This window comes from Pipistrellus kuhlii, unplaced genomic scaffold (genome assembly GCF_014108245.1).
Source record: "Pipistrellus kuhlii isolate mPipKuh1 unplaced genomic scaffold, mPipKuh1.p scaffold_m20_p_6, whole genome shotgun sequence".
Lineage (NCBI taxonomy): Eukaryota > Metazoa > Chordata > Mammalia > Chiroptera > Vespertilionidae > Pipistrellus > Pipistrellus kuhlii.
Window position 1 is genome coordinate 65,147,615 of NW_023425562.1, and position 17,132 is coordinate 65,164,746.

Consider the following 17,132-nt stretch of genomic DNA (forward strand, 5'->3'; position numbering starts at 1 on the left):
GCCCTGTGGTTTTAGTTTCTGAGTTTGGTAACAAGCACAAAGAAGGCAATATTTGGAAAGCAGGGCAAATGAAAAAAAAAAAAATAACAAAACAAAAAAACACATTTTGAAATAGTTTCTAAATTTAATTTTTTTTTTTAAAGATGCCTTCTTTTTTCATTTCACAACCATGGTTTTCAACACTATGTGGAAGGAAATTTTACAAACCAGTCATTCTGCCAAATAGTTATGCCACTAATTCAACAATTCTTTCATGGAAGTCAGGAAACGAGGTGGGGGTGGGGGGAAGGCCACAGGCTTACGCTCTTAAAAAGAACATGAACTTTGTTATAGCTCCTTTCTCTTTTGAGCCCAGTTTCTCATCTATGACTCTGTCTTACTTGCAATACAATAAAATTCCAGCATGTATGAAAGAGGTGGCTTTTTTGATCAATAGAACTCAATAGCCAAAGCATTAGTGTTTGGGGTTTGTTTGTTTGTTTGTTTGTTTGTTTTAAAAAAAAAGCATTTGTAGCCATAGGCTCAAAGGAGGAAGAAAGGAAGAGGGATTAACTCTCTGCAAAGAAGGTCAAAAACATAATTTACAAGTGAGGCAAGAGGAGCAGCTGTATCTGTTGGGCTAATCAAGACTAGCAGCTGGAGAATTTACCGGCAATATGAAAGCCACGTCCACCAGATGTCAAGCAAGGCAACTGGAGGCCAAACGTCTCTGGCTCAGTGCGCTCCTCTCCCTCTCTCTACCACACATATTTCATGTGAAACCGTGAGGTGTCTCCCACAGGCCACTAGCAGGGATAATGAGAACGTTTCTTTACATGGGTCTTGGTAACACGATCGTACCCCACCAGACTGGCTTCTGTACTGAAGTCTATCTCCCACGAGGTTCCTTTGTGAAAAGGCAATTTTAGATGACAGTCAACTTGTAAGGGATGAGAGAAACATAAATGGCTACAAGCCATTCTTGTGCAAGGATTCTTGTGGCTTACCAGACATTTTATATTTGGGAACCATTTTGTCATTGGGAGGAAAAGACACTTATTTGAATAATCATTTCTCCACTGACTCTGAAGACACTTATTTGAATAATCATTTCTCCACTGACTCTTACACCTGTGCTATTCAATACAGTAGCCACTAGCCACATATGGTTATTTCAACTTAAGGTAAGGAAAATATAAAACTCTGTTCCTCAGGCATACTACCCACATTTCAAGTGCTTAATAGCCTCATGTGGCTAGGGGCTATCCTATTGGACAACACAATATTATTATAAAATATCTCCATCATCACAGAAAATTCTACTAGTGTTCCTCTAAACCTGTAAATCATCTTTTAAATGGGCAGTTACAATTCCCTTCTCTAAACACTATGAAATAAAGCAATTTTATGCACTCTCTTAAGATATGAGCCCACTAATGCAATAGAAGTCTTGTGTCAGGTGAGGGTGATGCCGAGAAGGGGAGCTGAGTGAGAGCCGCAGGGCTGAGACAACATTGTCTGAGGTGCTCCCGCCCACTGGGCTCACAGAAGCCCACGGTGCCGCCAGCTTGCTGGGTACCGCAGAGGCCAGTCTGGAAGGGTATCACACGATAAATACGCAATAAACTATTCTTTCTTACATGTACTCTTACCCTGCCAATAATTTCATCTATATCAGACAGTTTATACCCAAAGTTTCCTTAGTTCTGTTTCCAAATGTGCTAAATACATCATGTCCTTTAAAATAGAGGCTGCCCAACTTCACAGCTTTGCAAATGAGGCACCTGAATGCCAAGGAAACATCGTGTGCCACAGCTGACTCTAAAAGTTTTATGAACGAGAAGAATCAGAGGCCAAGTCTAAAATAAAATCCACAAATGATGTTTCTTATTCCCAGGCTTAAGCCTTGTGAGTGTGGAGAAGCCAAGCCACTCAGGAGGTGCTGCGTGGACGTCCGTGTGATTGTGGTGACTCACAGAGGGCCGTGTGCCACGGGCACGTGTCACTCGGGGTACAGACCTCAGCCTCTGCCCACGGGGCTGCTAGGCCAGGGCATGCGGGGCACACTGGGTCCTGACCAGGTCGCACGTATCAGCACGTCAGCCAGGCCCTCCCTCACGCGTGCAGAGTGCGGTCCAGGCGCTTGGCTTTCCTTACCTTGGTTTCCTCTACCTATTCCAACCCTCCTTGCAAAACCACCATCCCTGACAGCCCATCAGCTTCACTCTCATTTTCTCTTCTCAATCCCAGTTCCCTCTTTTCCAATCATTGACAATGGACAAAGAACAAGATGGAAAAAAAGTTGTTCCTAACCTCCCTGCTCCATCATCAAAAGCATGAAAGAGCTGCTGTTTTTCTTTGGAATCATCACTGTTCTTAATCACATTCTCATAAAGATCATGGAGCTACTGCCCAGGAGAGGCTGAGAAAATCCATCGTGTGGACTCGGCCTGTCAGAGGCTCCTAGGATGGCTGCAAGGTGTTCAGGCTACGACCCGTTTCCCCGCTTACCTTGGCTTTCCCGTCCTGGGCTGACATGTAGCCAACGCACATGCTCTCCGTCGTGTGGCTCCACAGGAACTCCACTGCCATGAGGAGAGCACAAACAGGCACATTCAGATCACAGATGGAAAATAAATCTCTGCTTTTTAATAGAACCGTTAAAGATAGCTTTATACCTAACACACTCAGTTCCCCACTTTCCATTTGCTCCTTCATAAATGTCAAGATGATTTAGTACTCAAAACTGCGTAATGCCATTTACTGTGAAATGAAAAATGTATTTCTTTCTTGTCAAAACTTATGATTATTACATGTAAAATAAATGCTCTTCTGTTTGAAACTTGTAACATTAAAGACACACACATGCACACACACACTCATATGTATAATACACAATGATTTAGTAAATGTAATATTCTATAACAGTTCCCTTTAAATCTCTCTCTCTCTCTCTCTCTCTCTCTCTCTCTCTCTCTCTCTTTCTCTCTCTCTCACACACACACACACACACACACACACACACACATACACACACACTTTGGTTTCTAAATACCATTCTTCATGAAAAGAAACCAGGATTTCTTGAAGAAATGTCAATTTCAGAACTGGGGCAGAGAAAATATAAAATTAATCTGGAACATCATGTTGTGCCAGAACATAATGAAGAGCTCAAAGAATGATGAGGATTTATCAAACGGACCATCGGTCTGTTTAACAAATCTGTGCCAATATAAGTATCAAAATAAATAATAACTATCCCACTGAACATATAATAAAAACCAACAAGCCCATACTAAAGCAAACAAATAAATGAATAAGTAAATAGGGGAGAAGAGAAAGCTTGTCCTAGCAGCAGAATGCCCACTAATAAATACAGACAAAATAAGAATTAGCAAGCCATCATGGTTGTTAAAACTAGTTGGTGAAAATTTGAAGAGGAACAGGCTATTTCCATAGCCTCAAGGTATCTCTCCGCAAAATTATTTTCTATATATATAAAAGCCTAAACAACGGAACAACCTAATAACCATTTGACCAGTTGACACACACTGACCACCAGGGGACAGACACTCAACGCAGGAGCTGCCCCCTGGTGGTCAGTGCACTCCCACAGCAGGAGCACTGCTCAAATGACCAGGATGAACAGGACCGGGATGAGTAGGAGCGGCTCCTTCCCAGATCTCCGCAGGCCATGCCAAGAGACCCCACCAGTGCACAAATCCATGCACCAGGTCTCTAGTTAAATAGAGAAATAGATAGACTACATGTGAATCAAATGATCTGAGCCAACATCACCAATTAAGGGACAAATCAATTAAGGGACGAACCTCCTGACAAGACACCTGAGACTTACCACCACGTCTGTGGTATTCCTGCCAAAAATGCTGAGCTAGGATTGCATGAGGAAGCACCAGACAAAACTTATATAAAAATGCTACTAAGTAGCAGGTTTGAATTCTTCAAAAATACAAAGGAAGTTGAGAAACATTCCCATTTAAATACAATGTGTCACCCTTGATTGGATTCTGGACTAGGGTTGGGGGATGTCATAAGAGAACAGTACTGAAACAATTGATGGAGTTTTAAAAGGGACTATGGATTCAATAATAATGTTATATTGATGTTGAATTTTATCATTTTGATATCTATATGTAATTATTTAGGAGAATGGCTTGTTCTTAAAAAATAGACACAGAAGTATTAGCAGTAAGACTCCTGAAATCTCCATCTTGGTCTCAAATAGTTAAGAAAAAAATGTACATGTTTAAACATGTGAGTGTGTAGGTCTATGTGCGTGAGGAGAAGATAAAGGGAAGCAAGAAGATAGGAAGGGAAAACAAATGGAGGAAAATGAAAACAATGGGTGAATCTGGGTCAAGAAATCATGGATGCCCCTTGTACTAGTCTTGTAACTTTTCAAATGTAAGTTTAAAATTATACCTAAATTAAGTTACAAGAAGAAAATTCACAAACACAGAGATACACACAAAACTTTGTCACCTTCAAGTACATACTGTCAAAATTCTAAGTCTAAGACACTTTGTAGAGTTTTGAGGCACTTATCCAACAAAAATTTCAAAAGTCCCTGATAATAAAACTGCATTGCTCAACACTCAACCCTCTGGGTCCCAGGCCATCCATCTGTTTATGTCCCTGAGCTAATTAAGCCTGAAGACAAGTGTTTGAGTTGAGACACAACTGTGGGATCAGTGATCCTGGACTGACGCTTTGCCAGACATGTGGGGAGGAAAGAAGCTTAGGGACAAAACTGAGTTCCTCAGATATGTGGCTTATTCCCTCATCATCAATTAATTACCAAACCTGCCAACCTGCTAAACAGACGCTCTGTGAAAGAGCGCAGGAAAACAGTGTCATGCAGTGAAGCACGCGCTCCTCACCAGATGTTTTTTCTTCCTCACACATCTCCTTTGAACTTCAAAAATCTTCAAGTCCAGAGCAAGATCTTGGATATTCTAATTGCCTACGAAAGCAAAGGCACTCAAGTCTAACTGAGTTTCCCTAGAGTAATGACAATGCAAATGTATCGATAAATACAATGTTAAAAGAAAGTAATTCAATGTCTAGAAATTCAGTCTTCACTCTTTTCACAAATCCCTCTAAAAAGGGGTGCATAGTACTAAGATATTTTTAATACCAACAATTCAAATCAGTAGATAATGATCTGTTCAGTATATAACCAGTTCAAGCAGGAATTCAGCAGGAATTGTCTACAATTTAAATTATAGGATGCTTTTGAAAAGAAATTCTATTTTATTTATTTTAGTGCATGTCTCAAATTAATATGACAAATTACTTCTCGGTGGAGGACTTCAGGGAAGCAGGAGAGGGAGGAACTAACATTCCAAATCTATCCTATGTTGGCACTGTCTTTTGTAGAACTCAGCAAAGCCTGGATATGATGTCACAGAAAGTACAAAAATGACATATGTCATTTTAGTACATAAACAAACTGGAATTCAAACTGAACTTATGGATTCCAAAACCTGCAATCTCCCATTGTACTATTACTCTGAAATTCACTCAGCTTGAAAAGAACTTATAATTAGCATTGCATATTAAGAAGATTAAATTCTGTGCAAATGCCAAAGGACCACAAAACATCAAACACAAATACAACTCTTAAATATCTCCAAAGAAAAGCTTTTAAAACGATAATAAAATCCGGAGATCATAAAAGACAAGATCAATGAATTTGACAATTTTAAGAAAATGTTTACTGCATTTTCTTTACCATATGGAGGAAAAGTCAAGAGACAAACTAGGGAAATATTTGCAATTCATAGCAAAGAAAAAGGACTAATTTTCTTAATATATAAAGATCTGCTACAAATCAATGAGACAAATATCCAAAGATAAAGCAAGAAGGATATAAACAAAAGGAAATATGAATGACCCTCAAACACAAAAAGATTTCTCCTACTAGAAAAACTGCAAACTAAAATCAAAAGATACCATTATTCAACTATCAGGTTATCAGATATCGAAAAGGTTAAGACAACTTGGGGGGAGGGGTAATGAAGAAACGAGCACTCTCATATGATGGTGAGATATGGCCATTTGGAAATACATTCTTGTATTTGTGGTAGTTATACCCTATAAGGTCAGCATGAACAATAATTTAGCAAATATGAACCCACCACTCTTAAGAGAAAAATACAGCTTTAGGTTCCTGCAAGTCTCTAGTCACAACATTTTCAACCAGTAAGTAACTTTTATTTAACGTGGGTTTCTGTTTAAAGATGTCTAATTTAATATGTTTTTCACAAGTAATTAACTATATGCAGTATTCTTGTATAATAAAACAGCAGCCAAGACAAGTTTAACATTTTCCTGAACCTAGAAAACCTGCCCATGACTTTTTTTGGATTTAGCTTCAATAATGCTGGCCCCCAGCCGAAACTGGTTTGGCTCAGTGGATAGAGTGGCTCAGTGGATAGAGTGTTGGCTTGGGGACTGGAGGGTCCCAGGTTTGATTCCAGTCAGGGGCATGTACCTTGGTTGCGGGCACATCCCCAGTCGGGGTGTGCAGGAGGCAGCTGATCGGTGATTCTCTCTCATTGATGTTTCTAACTCTCTATCCCTCTCTCTTCCTCTTTGTAAAAAAATCAATAAAATATATTTTTAAAAAATAATGCTGGCCCCTATGCTCTTTTTACTGGCCATCTTCTCATGAATCCACAAATTGAACTATATTTCCAACTTCTCCATGGCTTCCATTATGCACCATAGAGGTTACTTTATCAGTTTCTGGAACAATATACAGATCAGTGACTACCTTTTCCTTTTTCTGGATAGATGGTATTGTTGGTTCATTAATTTTGAACCCATGGTCAACAGCATTATAACTATTGCCTGAGTGAAGCTTATTCCACACACACATTTTCTTTCTTTTTTTAGATATGTTTTTATTGATTTTTTAGAGAGAGAGGAAGGAAGAGGGAGAGAAGATAGAAACATTGTTCAGCTGCCTCTTGCATGCCCCTGACTTGGGCCCTGACTGGGAATTGAACCTCCTGGTTCACGGTTGACACTTAACCACTGAGCCATGCCAACCAGGCCGTAGACATTTCTACACAACCTCCTTGCACTTAGGAACACTAGACAGCAATTCAGCATTATGTTTGGGGCCATTTTAAACAGCAAAATCATCAACAAAAAGCACAAAACTGAAAAATGTGGCACAAATAGACCATAGAAAAGACACTTGTTTATAAGCTGAGACAAGAAGGCAGAGAGCATCAGCTTGTTCACATAAGCTGGGAATGTGCATGTCAGGTGACTCAGATTTTTCATCACTCTGCCCATACCACAAATGGCTGTGAAAGTGCTGGGAGTGTTAATTTTGAGATTAAGAATAAATTTTACCAAGTAGGAAAATTAATAAATATGAAATTTACAAATAATGAGGATTGACTCTAGTTAACAAAATGACATATCCTTTGACCTCACAATTCTACTTCTAGGTATTGGTTCTGCAAATATGCATTTATATTTATAAAAGAACACCTTCAAAACGCTATTATTCATTGGTCCAGCCAGCATAGCTCAGTGGTTGAGTGTTGACCTATGAACCAGGAGGCAGTTCAATTCCTGATCAAGGCATATGCCTGGGTTGTGAGCTCAATTCCCAGTGGGGTGTGTGCAGGAGGCAGCCAATCAATGATTCTCTCATCACTGATGTTTCTCTCTCTCTCTCTCTCTCTCTCTCTCTCTCTCTCTCTCTCTCTCTCTCTCTCTCTCTCTCTCTCCCTCTCCCTTCTCTGAAATCAATGAAACAAATATTAAAACCTGAGTTATCATTTATGACTAGGAAAAAAAAGATATTAATTGAAGTAGTTTTAACTAGGAAGAAACTGGAAATAGCTTAATTGTCCATTGTTGGGACTATCTATAATAATAAAAGTGTAATATGCTAATTAGACTTGACATCCTTCCATACAATATTTTGGATGAAGCCAGGGCTGTGAGGGACGTCTGGATACTGGGTGCCAGAGGGAAGCCAGTGCAGGCAGCTGAGGGAAGGAAGGCCTACTCTTGCACAAATTTCATGCATCGGACCTCTATTATACATATAGCTATACTACTCAATTCAATGGAATACAACACAACAATTAAAAAACAAAGGAAGTAGCTCTACATACATGATATGGAACTATCTGTACTAAATGTTTTTCAAACTTTTGACCATGAACCACAATAAAGAAAACACACACACACACACACAAAAGAAACAGCCCCACATATTTTCACTTACTATAACACATTTTTATAACTAAAATTACATAAAATAATACCATTTTATTAGCAACACACTGGTATTCTATCCAATGCATTAAAAAGATTATGCTTGTGACTCATTAAATTGATTTTAGACCTCATTAATATAACTTCAGTTTGAAAAAACACTAATCTGCAAATTTATAGTTCATCTAAAATAAAAGGTAAAGTGGAGGATGATTTATAGAGGTGTGCAACCATTTTTGTGACAAAAAATTTAAAAAGCACATAGATGAACATGTTTACAAATACATGGGATCTCTCTATAGAAGATCTTAGGAACTGGTTGAGTCAGAAAGTTGAGTAGAGGGCAATCTAGTTTTTACAATCTATCCCTTCTGAAACCTCTAAATTTTGCTGTTTTCATTCATGTCCTATTTTAAAAAAAAATTATATTTATACATATATATCTCCCTAGGAACCTCAATTACCCTGTTAATCTATATTATCTACAAAGAATTAATTTCTTACGTGTTTAGATTATGATATTCTGAATTACTGAAATTTTATGTAATGGTAGTGGGATGTTACCATTTTTTTAACTCCCGATTTTATTATTCAACTTGTTTTTTCTATTTAAAGTAACCTTTGGTGGCTCCCAAGACCAGTCAGTTGGAGCTGGTTGTTGTTGTAAAGTGGGTTGGGTTGGGGAATGGGCTGGGGGCAGGGAGACCCTGCGCACTGGCAGTCCTGGGGGGAGTAGAACCTGCATGTGAGAGCCTGGGGTGTGGCAGGAAAGAGATGAGGCAGGAGCAGCAAGTAAGCTGGGGATATGGGACCCAACTCAGCCCCCAGCTTCATTCTCTTCTAGCGTTTCCCCATTGGTGGCATTATCCGCAGGCTTGGAGGCTTTTTTTTCTTTTTTCTTTTTCCCTTTTTCGGGGTTTTCCAACTTGCAGAACTCTGGAGGAGGGCCTTTAGCTCTGCATTGTAGCCTTCAATTCAGACTTGTAAAGGGCCCGACCACTGGTTATCAGCATGGGGCCTTTGGGCATGAACAGAACCATACATTTAAACTATGAGAAGGAGTCGACTCCCAGTTGGGGCACATACCTTGGTTGTGGGTTCGAGCCCCGGTCCAGACCATGTTTCTTGGGTTAGGATTAAAAAACATACAAAACAAAGAACCTCACTGCCTGGCTTCCCATCCCAGGGTTTCTTGCATGAAAAACAGAACTGTCTTAAAAACAAACGAACAAAAAAAAAGCCCAAAAAACAAAAACAAAAAACAGAACTAGCTTGGGGTGGACAGTTGCCAAATCAGCTGCTGCTCCTTAGCTTTAGGTCAAATGGCTTACCTGAGGACATTCTGCACAGGGTTTAAATTATTCCTTATTGAATAGAGATATTCAATAAGGAATAATTCATCGGAGATTTCCCCCCGTGGTTGTTAGGTTCTTTAAAACCCAATGGGAGTTTCATACAAGGATGCTTTACTATCCTGACATAGAATCCTTAAGATTCATATAATACTTGGCCCATTATGGCCATGAAGTAGCTGAGTTGGCTTGCTTCCCTGAAAAACTTTCACCTCTACACTGTCCTGGGAGAGTTGGGAATTAAGTTCTATAGAAGCCAGTTATACTAAGCCAAGGAAACAATTATCTTCCCTTTCCAAGGTTCACTCTGACTTGTTCAAGACTAAAGAAGAGTGCTGACTGAAAGGGAAGAGGAGGATGTGGGTCAAATAGTAACACAAGCCCTGAAGGACATTCCTATTCTTTTCCTGTTTTATCATTTTATTGTATTAGAAACTGCAGGAACTAGGGGCCACTGGCTAGGGCTTGGGAGTTCTCTGCTGAAAAGAAAAGCATTCTTAGTAAAACATGTTTCATTGAAATATGAGTTCATTCATTCAACAAATATTTTTTTAGGATTTATTACTGTTTGAGCACATGAAAATTGACTATAAAATTTGTCAAAATGTTTTTCTGAGTTTTAGGAGAACCAGAGTAATAAGAAGTACTTAATCACTAGAATTCTATTCATAAATCTTTGTTGTTGTTTTTTATTTCAGATGGAAAACCTTGTGGCCAAAAAAACTATATCGTTAGATTATAGCTAGAACTTTACTTCTTATAATGGAGAAGAAAATTATGGATGGAAATTTATTTGCAATTGTAAAAAGTAGACTAGTGATATTTAAAGGAAGAAAAGTTGTTTAAAAGCAAACAAAACAAATTATAATAATATCTATGTATTTTAAAAATAAAAATTAAGAGAAACAACAACACTCTCCTCCCCCGCAAAGAAAAAAAACACTAGAAGTATCAATTGGTAGCTACAAAATAGTCATGGGATTGTAAAATACAGTATAGGGAATATAGTCAACCATACTGTAATAACTATATACAGTGATAGCTGGGCACCTGAAATATTAGGGGAAATACTTTGTAAAGTATGTGATTATCTCACTGCAATGTTGTATATCTGAAATTAATACAAAATATGGCTGAATGCAAACTGTAATTTAAAATAAAATAACGCCAAAACCAGTTTGGCTCAGTGGATAGAGCGTCGACCTGCGGACTGAAAGGTCCCAGGTTCGATTCTGGTCAAGGGCATGAACCTTGGTTGTGGGCACGTCCCCAGTAGGGGGTGTGCAAGAGGCAGCTTATTGATGATTCTCTCTCATCGATGTTTCTAACTCTCTATCCCTCTCTCTTCCTCTCTGTAAAAAATCAATAAAATATATTAAAAAAATAAAATAAAAACACAAGTGCTAATTCTGAATTATATAAATCTCAGAGCACTACTTCAACAGATTAATTCAACTCAATTGTTGATAAGCTGAAATAGCATGTCTACCTTAAGACATGGTATTTTGCCTCTAAGAATAAATTATTTCATTTGCTTCTTTCCATCTGATCTCTATATAAAATGCTAAGTGACCCGACTGCTCCACAGTCTGGTACATATGACGCGCAATGGCAATTTAAAAATAAACATTGACTCGTGCATGCACAATATATATAAAGCTCTCACTGGCACCAATCACACACATGTGTTTCCATCTGTCATTGTCAACCGTGAATTTGGTTGACACTTCTATTATAAAGAAAGGGCGAATTGAGATATTAAAATATTTCTTCTAATTAATTTCCTTTCAATGTGCATGAACCGTGCACCCGGCCACTAGTCCTTAAGAAAGAAGCAAATTGCCAGTTGATCTCTTAAAACTAGAATAAAGTGGTAACAATCCCAAAGCACTACTGAGCCACTAAAGAAGTGAGCTTCCATGCACAACACTGAACCCTCTTAGAGACCAATGTGTTAGTTGCATTTTAAAGGAAAGTTATTAACAGCAGATGAACATCCATACATGCCTCTTTTCCTAATAACATTCTAATAGCTGATTTGCCTTCTCTTTGAGGGTTATTTTTATGATTGTGTGAGCCCAGCAGAAGCCTCGTCATAAGAGCTCATGGTAGCATGTGCCATGAATTGGAAATAAGTGATATTGTTGGGGCCCCAAGAATGAAGTTCCTTTGAAGTGTTTGTGTTTCTACATGCTTGTCAAATTTTTAATGCCAGTAAAACCAAAAGACGGTTTAGAATTTTAACTAACAGTAAAATGACATTTTATCTTTTTCATGTTCTGGGAAGCACCAATTCTACTGAACATTGTTTTAAAATTTTTAACTATAGCTAATTTTGGTAACAGTGACAAAAGTAGCACTTGTTCTGAAAGGGGAGAGAGCACCACATTCAAGTTCTAACTGGCAACTGAAGAACAGTTTGACTTGATAGAGCTAAGTCTAGAATGATGAAGGAACTCATTATTCTGTTAAATATGTAAAAAAAAACAACTGCAAAACCTCTCATAGAAGAAACCATATGATATATCATTTATGTAAAGTGCAGACAGGCCCACATGAGGCTTCAAACTTACGGGTAATGGGCAATTTCTTAAGCTGAATGGCAGGTCCACAGGTGCTCATTTTATTATTGTCCTTTATAACTTACAAATACATTACATTCTTTTTTTGAAGTTTATTTTTATTGTTGACACTATTACAGATGTTCATATCCCCCCTTCTTTGCCTATGACCACCCTCTACCACCACCCCTTCCCTCTGGCCATCACCATAATTGTCTATGTCTATGGGTTGTGTATAAATGTTCTTTGGCTAATCCCTTCACCTTCTTTCATGCTGTCCACACACTCACCCCAACTGTCCCCAGCCCCCCTCCCTGCTAACAGTTATCACTCTGATCCATGTATCTATGACTCTGCTTTATTTTGTTCATCATTTTATTTTGTTCATTAGATTCCATATATAGTAAATTAGATCATATGGTACTTGTCTTTCACTGACTGGCTTATTTCATTTAGCATAATAACCTCCAGGTCCAACCATTCTATTGCAAAAGGTAAAATTTCCATTTTTTACAGCTGCATAGTATTCCATTGTGTAAATGTATCACACCTTTTTATCCACTCATCTACTGATGGGCACTTGGTCTGTTTTCAGATCATTGTAAATAATGCTGCTATGTCCCAGCTGGCGTTGCTTAGTGGTTGAGCATCAACCTATCAAACAAGAGGTCACAGTTCAATTACCAGTCAGAGCACATGCCCAGGTTGCGGGCTCAATCCCCAGTAGGGGGCGTGCAGGAGGCAGCTGATCAATGCTTCCATTCTCAATGTTTCTATCTCTCTCTCCTCCTATTCTCCCATTATTAAAAAATAATGCTGCTAAAAACATAGGGTGTATGTATTCTTTCCAATTGGTGTTTTGGAATTCTTAGGCTATACAGACAGTTCTCGGGTTATGTCGAACTCAATGTATGTCATTTTGTGGTTACAATGCCATCTCCCATTTATTTATTTAAAAAAAAAAGTTCTGTCATTTTGATGTATGTACATATGTATTTTATTTTTTATTATTTATTTACCACAAGTAAAGGTCAGGAATTGTTGTCTTTTTAAATTTTTTTTTTTTTTTTTTTTTTTTTTTTACTGTTTCACTTCATTACTGCTGTATATGTGCTCCATGTGAGTGGCATAGGTGCTTATTTAGTTGGGTTCCGACTTATGGTGGAAATCACGATATGTTGTGCCGTAGGAACAGATGTCCAAAGTAACCCAAGGACCTGCTGTATTCCCAAAAGTGGAATCACTGGGTCAAATGCAGTTCCATTTTTTTATTTTTTGAGGTAACTCCATACTATTTTCCACAGTAGCTGTACTTGTCTGTATTCCCATAACAGTGCACGAGGGTTTCCTTTTCTTCACATCTTTGCCACACCTGTTGTTTGTTGATTTATTGATGGTAGCCATTCTGGTAGGTGTGAAGTGATATCTCATTACTTTTTTTATTTCCCATTATGGTTTTTAATCTCTCTGATGATTAGGGATACTGAGCATTTTGTCATATTTACTGGCCATTTGTATGTCCTCTTTGGCAAAGTATCTATGCAGGTCTTTTGCCCATTTTTAATTGGATTGTTTGTCTTCCTGGTGTTAAATTGTATAAGTTCTTTATATATTTTGGAAATTGACACCTTATCAGATCTTTTTAGTTTGATGCAGTGCCATTTGCTTATTATTTTCCTTATTTCCCTTGCCCTAAGAGATATATTGGTAAAAATATTGCTATGAGAGATGCTTGAGGTTTCACTGCCTATGTTTTCTTCCAAGATTTTTATGGTTTTGTGACTCATATTTAATTATTTTATCCATTTTGAGTTTATTCTTGTGTATCGTGTAAGTTGGTGGTCTAGTTTCATTTTTTTTTTTGCATGTATCTATTCCATTTTCCCCACATCATTTATTGAACAGACTGTCTTTACTCCATTGTATACTCTTAGTTTCTTTGTCAAATATCAATTTGACATACATTGATTATCTAGGCTCTGCTCTGTTCCATTGACCAATATGCCTGTTCTTATGCTAGGACTACTCTGTTTTGATTACAATGGCCTTGTAGTATAGTTTGACATCAGGCATTGTGATACCTCCAAGTTCTTCTTTTCTCAAGATTGCTGAGGCTATTTGAGATCTTTTTGTTTCCACATACATTTTTGGAATATTGTATTTAAACTCCATTGTCAGCATCATGAACATATTCCTAGATTGCAAGAACCTGAGTAAGGTGAGGTTAACTTTAAGGGAAAGTAAAAATTACCATGTGTGTTTACCATATGATCAGGCACTGGCTTATCTGTGGGTCTCAAATCTATTTAGGATGAAGGATTGCAAAATAGGCTTATCACAAAGGCCGCTGGTCAAACAGCCTTTTCACCCTCTTTAGGGTCCCTATGCCTCCTACTCTGAATTGCTTAAGATTTCCCTTAAATACATGGAATCTGTTTCTCATTGGTTTCCATACTCACTGCTTCCTATTAATCACTCTAAGGCAGGTGCTCCTGAAGTTCACAAAGTCTGTCAGGCTCCCAACAGCAGAGGGAGGGAAGGCTACATGAGAGAAAATGAACCCATATAGTGAGATTGGCCTTTTATGCTACATATTTGCATATATTCTAATTACTTGTATTAAATCACAAGCTTAAAAAGAATGTGTGTTTATTTATACTATTATTAACCATACTACATACAGAGGCCTCAACTTCTATAGTGGCCTGGAAAACATATGTAATTGCACTTTAGCAGGTAAAAATATATTGGTTTTTCTTCTCTAAAAGCAAGGAAAATTAATTCTTTTCAGCTGTTTCATTCCAGGGACAAGCATTTGCTTTGCATTAAAGCAGTGATTTGTAGGCGAGGCTTTGCCAGCATTTGTGATCTGGGGGGGTGGGAGGTGAGAGGACGGGTGCTACAAACACATTCACATCCAAATTGTCCTTTCACAAGTCTGTTTGTTGGGGCTCTTTTCTATGATCCATTGAAACTGTCTCCAAACTATCTTCTTTTTCCTGTGCATTCATCATTATCCAAAACTTCCTTCCCATATTGTTTGTTTTCGAAAGCTTGTGAGGTTATTTCCTGTGACTTCTCATTTTTCTAAAAGAGTGGCCAATTTCTTTCAAAATTTCTGCTAAATTATCAATAAGGATATTCCATTTGGTGCTTAATTTATTCATCTATTAATTATTGGGAGCCTACTATGGAGGGTAAGTAGAAAGTTGTCCTCAAATGATTCACAATCTGATAGTATGAGTCTTATAAGGCAATGGAATCTTCTAATAATTGAAAAGATATTTCAAACCCCTATACTGTCCATGTGAGTCACTAGGTTCACTATTCCTTTGAAATGATTGATTTCAGAAAAAAAGTTAAGAAGTGCTGGCCTGGAGGGAAGAGCAGACACTTTAACACATGACTAGGAAGTGTCATGGTGAGTGCCAACTGCATGTTGCAAATAGAACACAAGAAAGGAACAAATCACCTGGGAGAAGGGCTTCCAAAGGATTGTAGGAAGATTCCCTTCTGACCCAGGTCTTAAAGAAGGAATGTAATTGGCCCAGGGCATTTTAAGCAACAGTGACAGCTTGTGAAAGTTACTGGGGGTGGGAAATAGGAGGTTGGGACTCACCCTTTGGAAGAAGACTAAGCAATTTGGAGTGGCCAGAACTTGGGGCTTTGCAGATGAGTAGAGAAAAACAAGTAGTAGTCAGAAACAGCACTGAAAGCATGTTCTGGGGTCATATGAAGGAAGTGCATTTCCCATTAAGTTAAGTTACCTTGTAGGGAAATGAGCAACTGAGGTAGAACTGTGAGTGTGTGCGTGCAACCTCATTGAAAAAATAAAAGTAGAGAGCATGAGAGTGATAAAGAATATATATTTTGTTTTTACTAGAGGCCTGGTACATGAAAATTCATGCACTGGAGATTGGGGGGGGGGGGGTCCCTCAGCCCGGCCTGCCCCCTCTCACAGTCCAAGAGCCCTCAGGGGAAGGAGGGGAACTGGCGATCAGGGGAAGGTGACGCTTCCAACACAGCTCTGCTGCTGCCACTGCCAGCAGTGCAAGCCTGGGCCATCCATGGTTACCTGAGCCTCAGGCATCCCTGGGCAGCTGGGAAGCCACCATCCAAGGCTTGCCTGCTCCTTGGGACAGCCCTGGATGGTAGGGGGGCTAAGGGGACTAGGGGACTCTGAAGCCCTGGGTGTTAGTGGGCTGAGGGAACTGGGCGCTGCTATCTTGTAGCTGTGGGCACCACCATCATCGAAGGCAGGGCAGTCAATTAGCATGTTCCCTCCTTATTGACTGTGGGCACCACAATCTTTGGGACAGCATGAGGGTCAATTAGCATATTCCCTCTTTAATAGATAGGATAGGAAGTTATTCAACATTTAAACACACAAACTAATTACATATATTTATATGGCTCTTATTTTAACCACTATCATCCCTCTGATCCTGCGATTGGTATAGCTCTCTAAGTCACAGTTGGGTCAGGTAATCTTTTTTGCCATTTCTGCTTCAGGACAGTCTGATTTTTTCCTAACTTCCCTGTTTCTCAGACCATAATTGGGTTCTCTATATAGAGAGAAGTCTTGTGACAGTATGGAAGTGGAAGATGAGTAGAGGTGGGAAGGAGACAGTCTGGAAACGAGTGACTAGGGCCTGCAAAGTGGAGGGCACTGCTCATATCTGACCCAGAGGCTCCAAAGAAGGGAACCAGGATTCAGTGATGCATAGTGAAGTCTGAAGTCTGAGTTGTCTACAGATGCAATAGAGCATCCTGATTTGCCATTGTAGGTTGTTACACAAATTAGAGGACCATTTGACAGTGAGAAGGTTTGTTATCTATTGCTGCAGAAATTATCACAAAAATCTAGCCATTTAAAACAACAAACATTTATTATCTCAGTTACTGTGAGTGAGGAATTAAGGAATTTCTCATGAGATTTCAATCAAGAAATTTTCCCAGGGCTGCAGTCATC

General features: G+C 38.8%; 1 protein-coding gene across 14 annotated transcripts in view; it reads right to left on the bottom strand.

The window, feature by feature from the left end:
- TASP1 (taspase 1) overlaps positions 1 to 17,132 on the bottom strand; it is a 233,348-nt gene that overhangs the window by 31,097 nt on the left and 185,119 nt on the right. For 8 of the 14 annotated variants that reach the window (XM_036418444.2, XM_036418435.2, XM_036418432.2 and 5 more), the window contains one exon: positions 2,491 to 2,564. The exons of the other annotated variants lie outside the window; for them this stretch is intronic. In XM_036418444.2, coding sequence (XP_036274337.1) covers positions 2,491 to 2,564 — 74 coding nt within the window. Of the gene's footprint in view, positions 1 to 2,490; positions 2,565 to 17,132 lie in introns of those variants that run through there. 14 annotated transcript variants of the gene reach the window in all.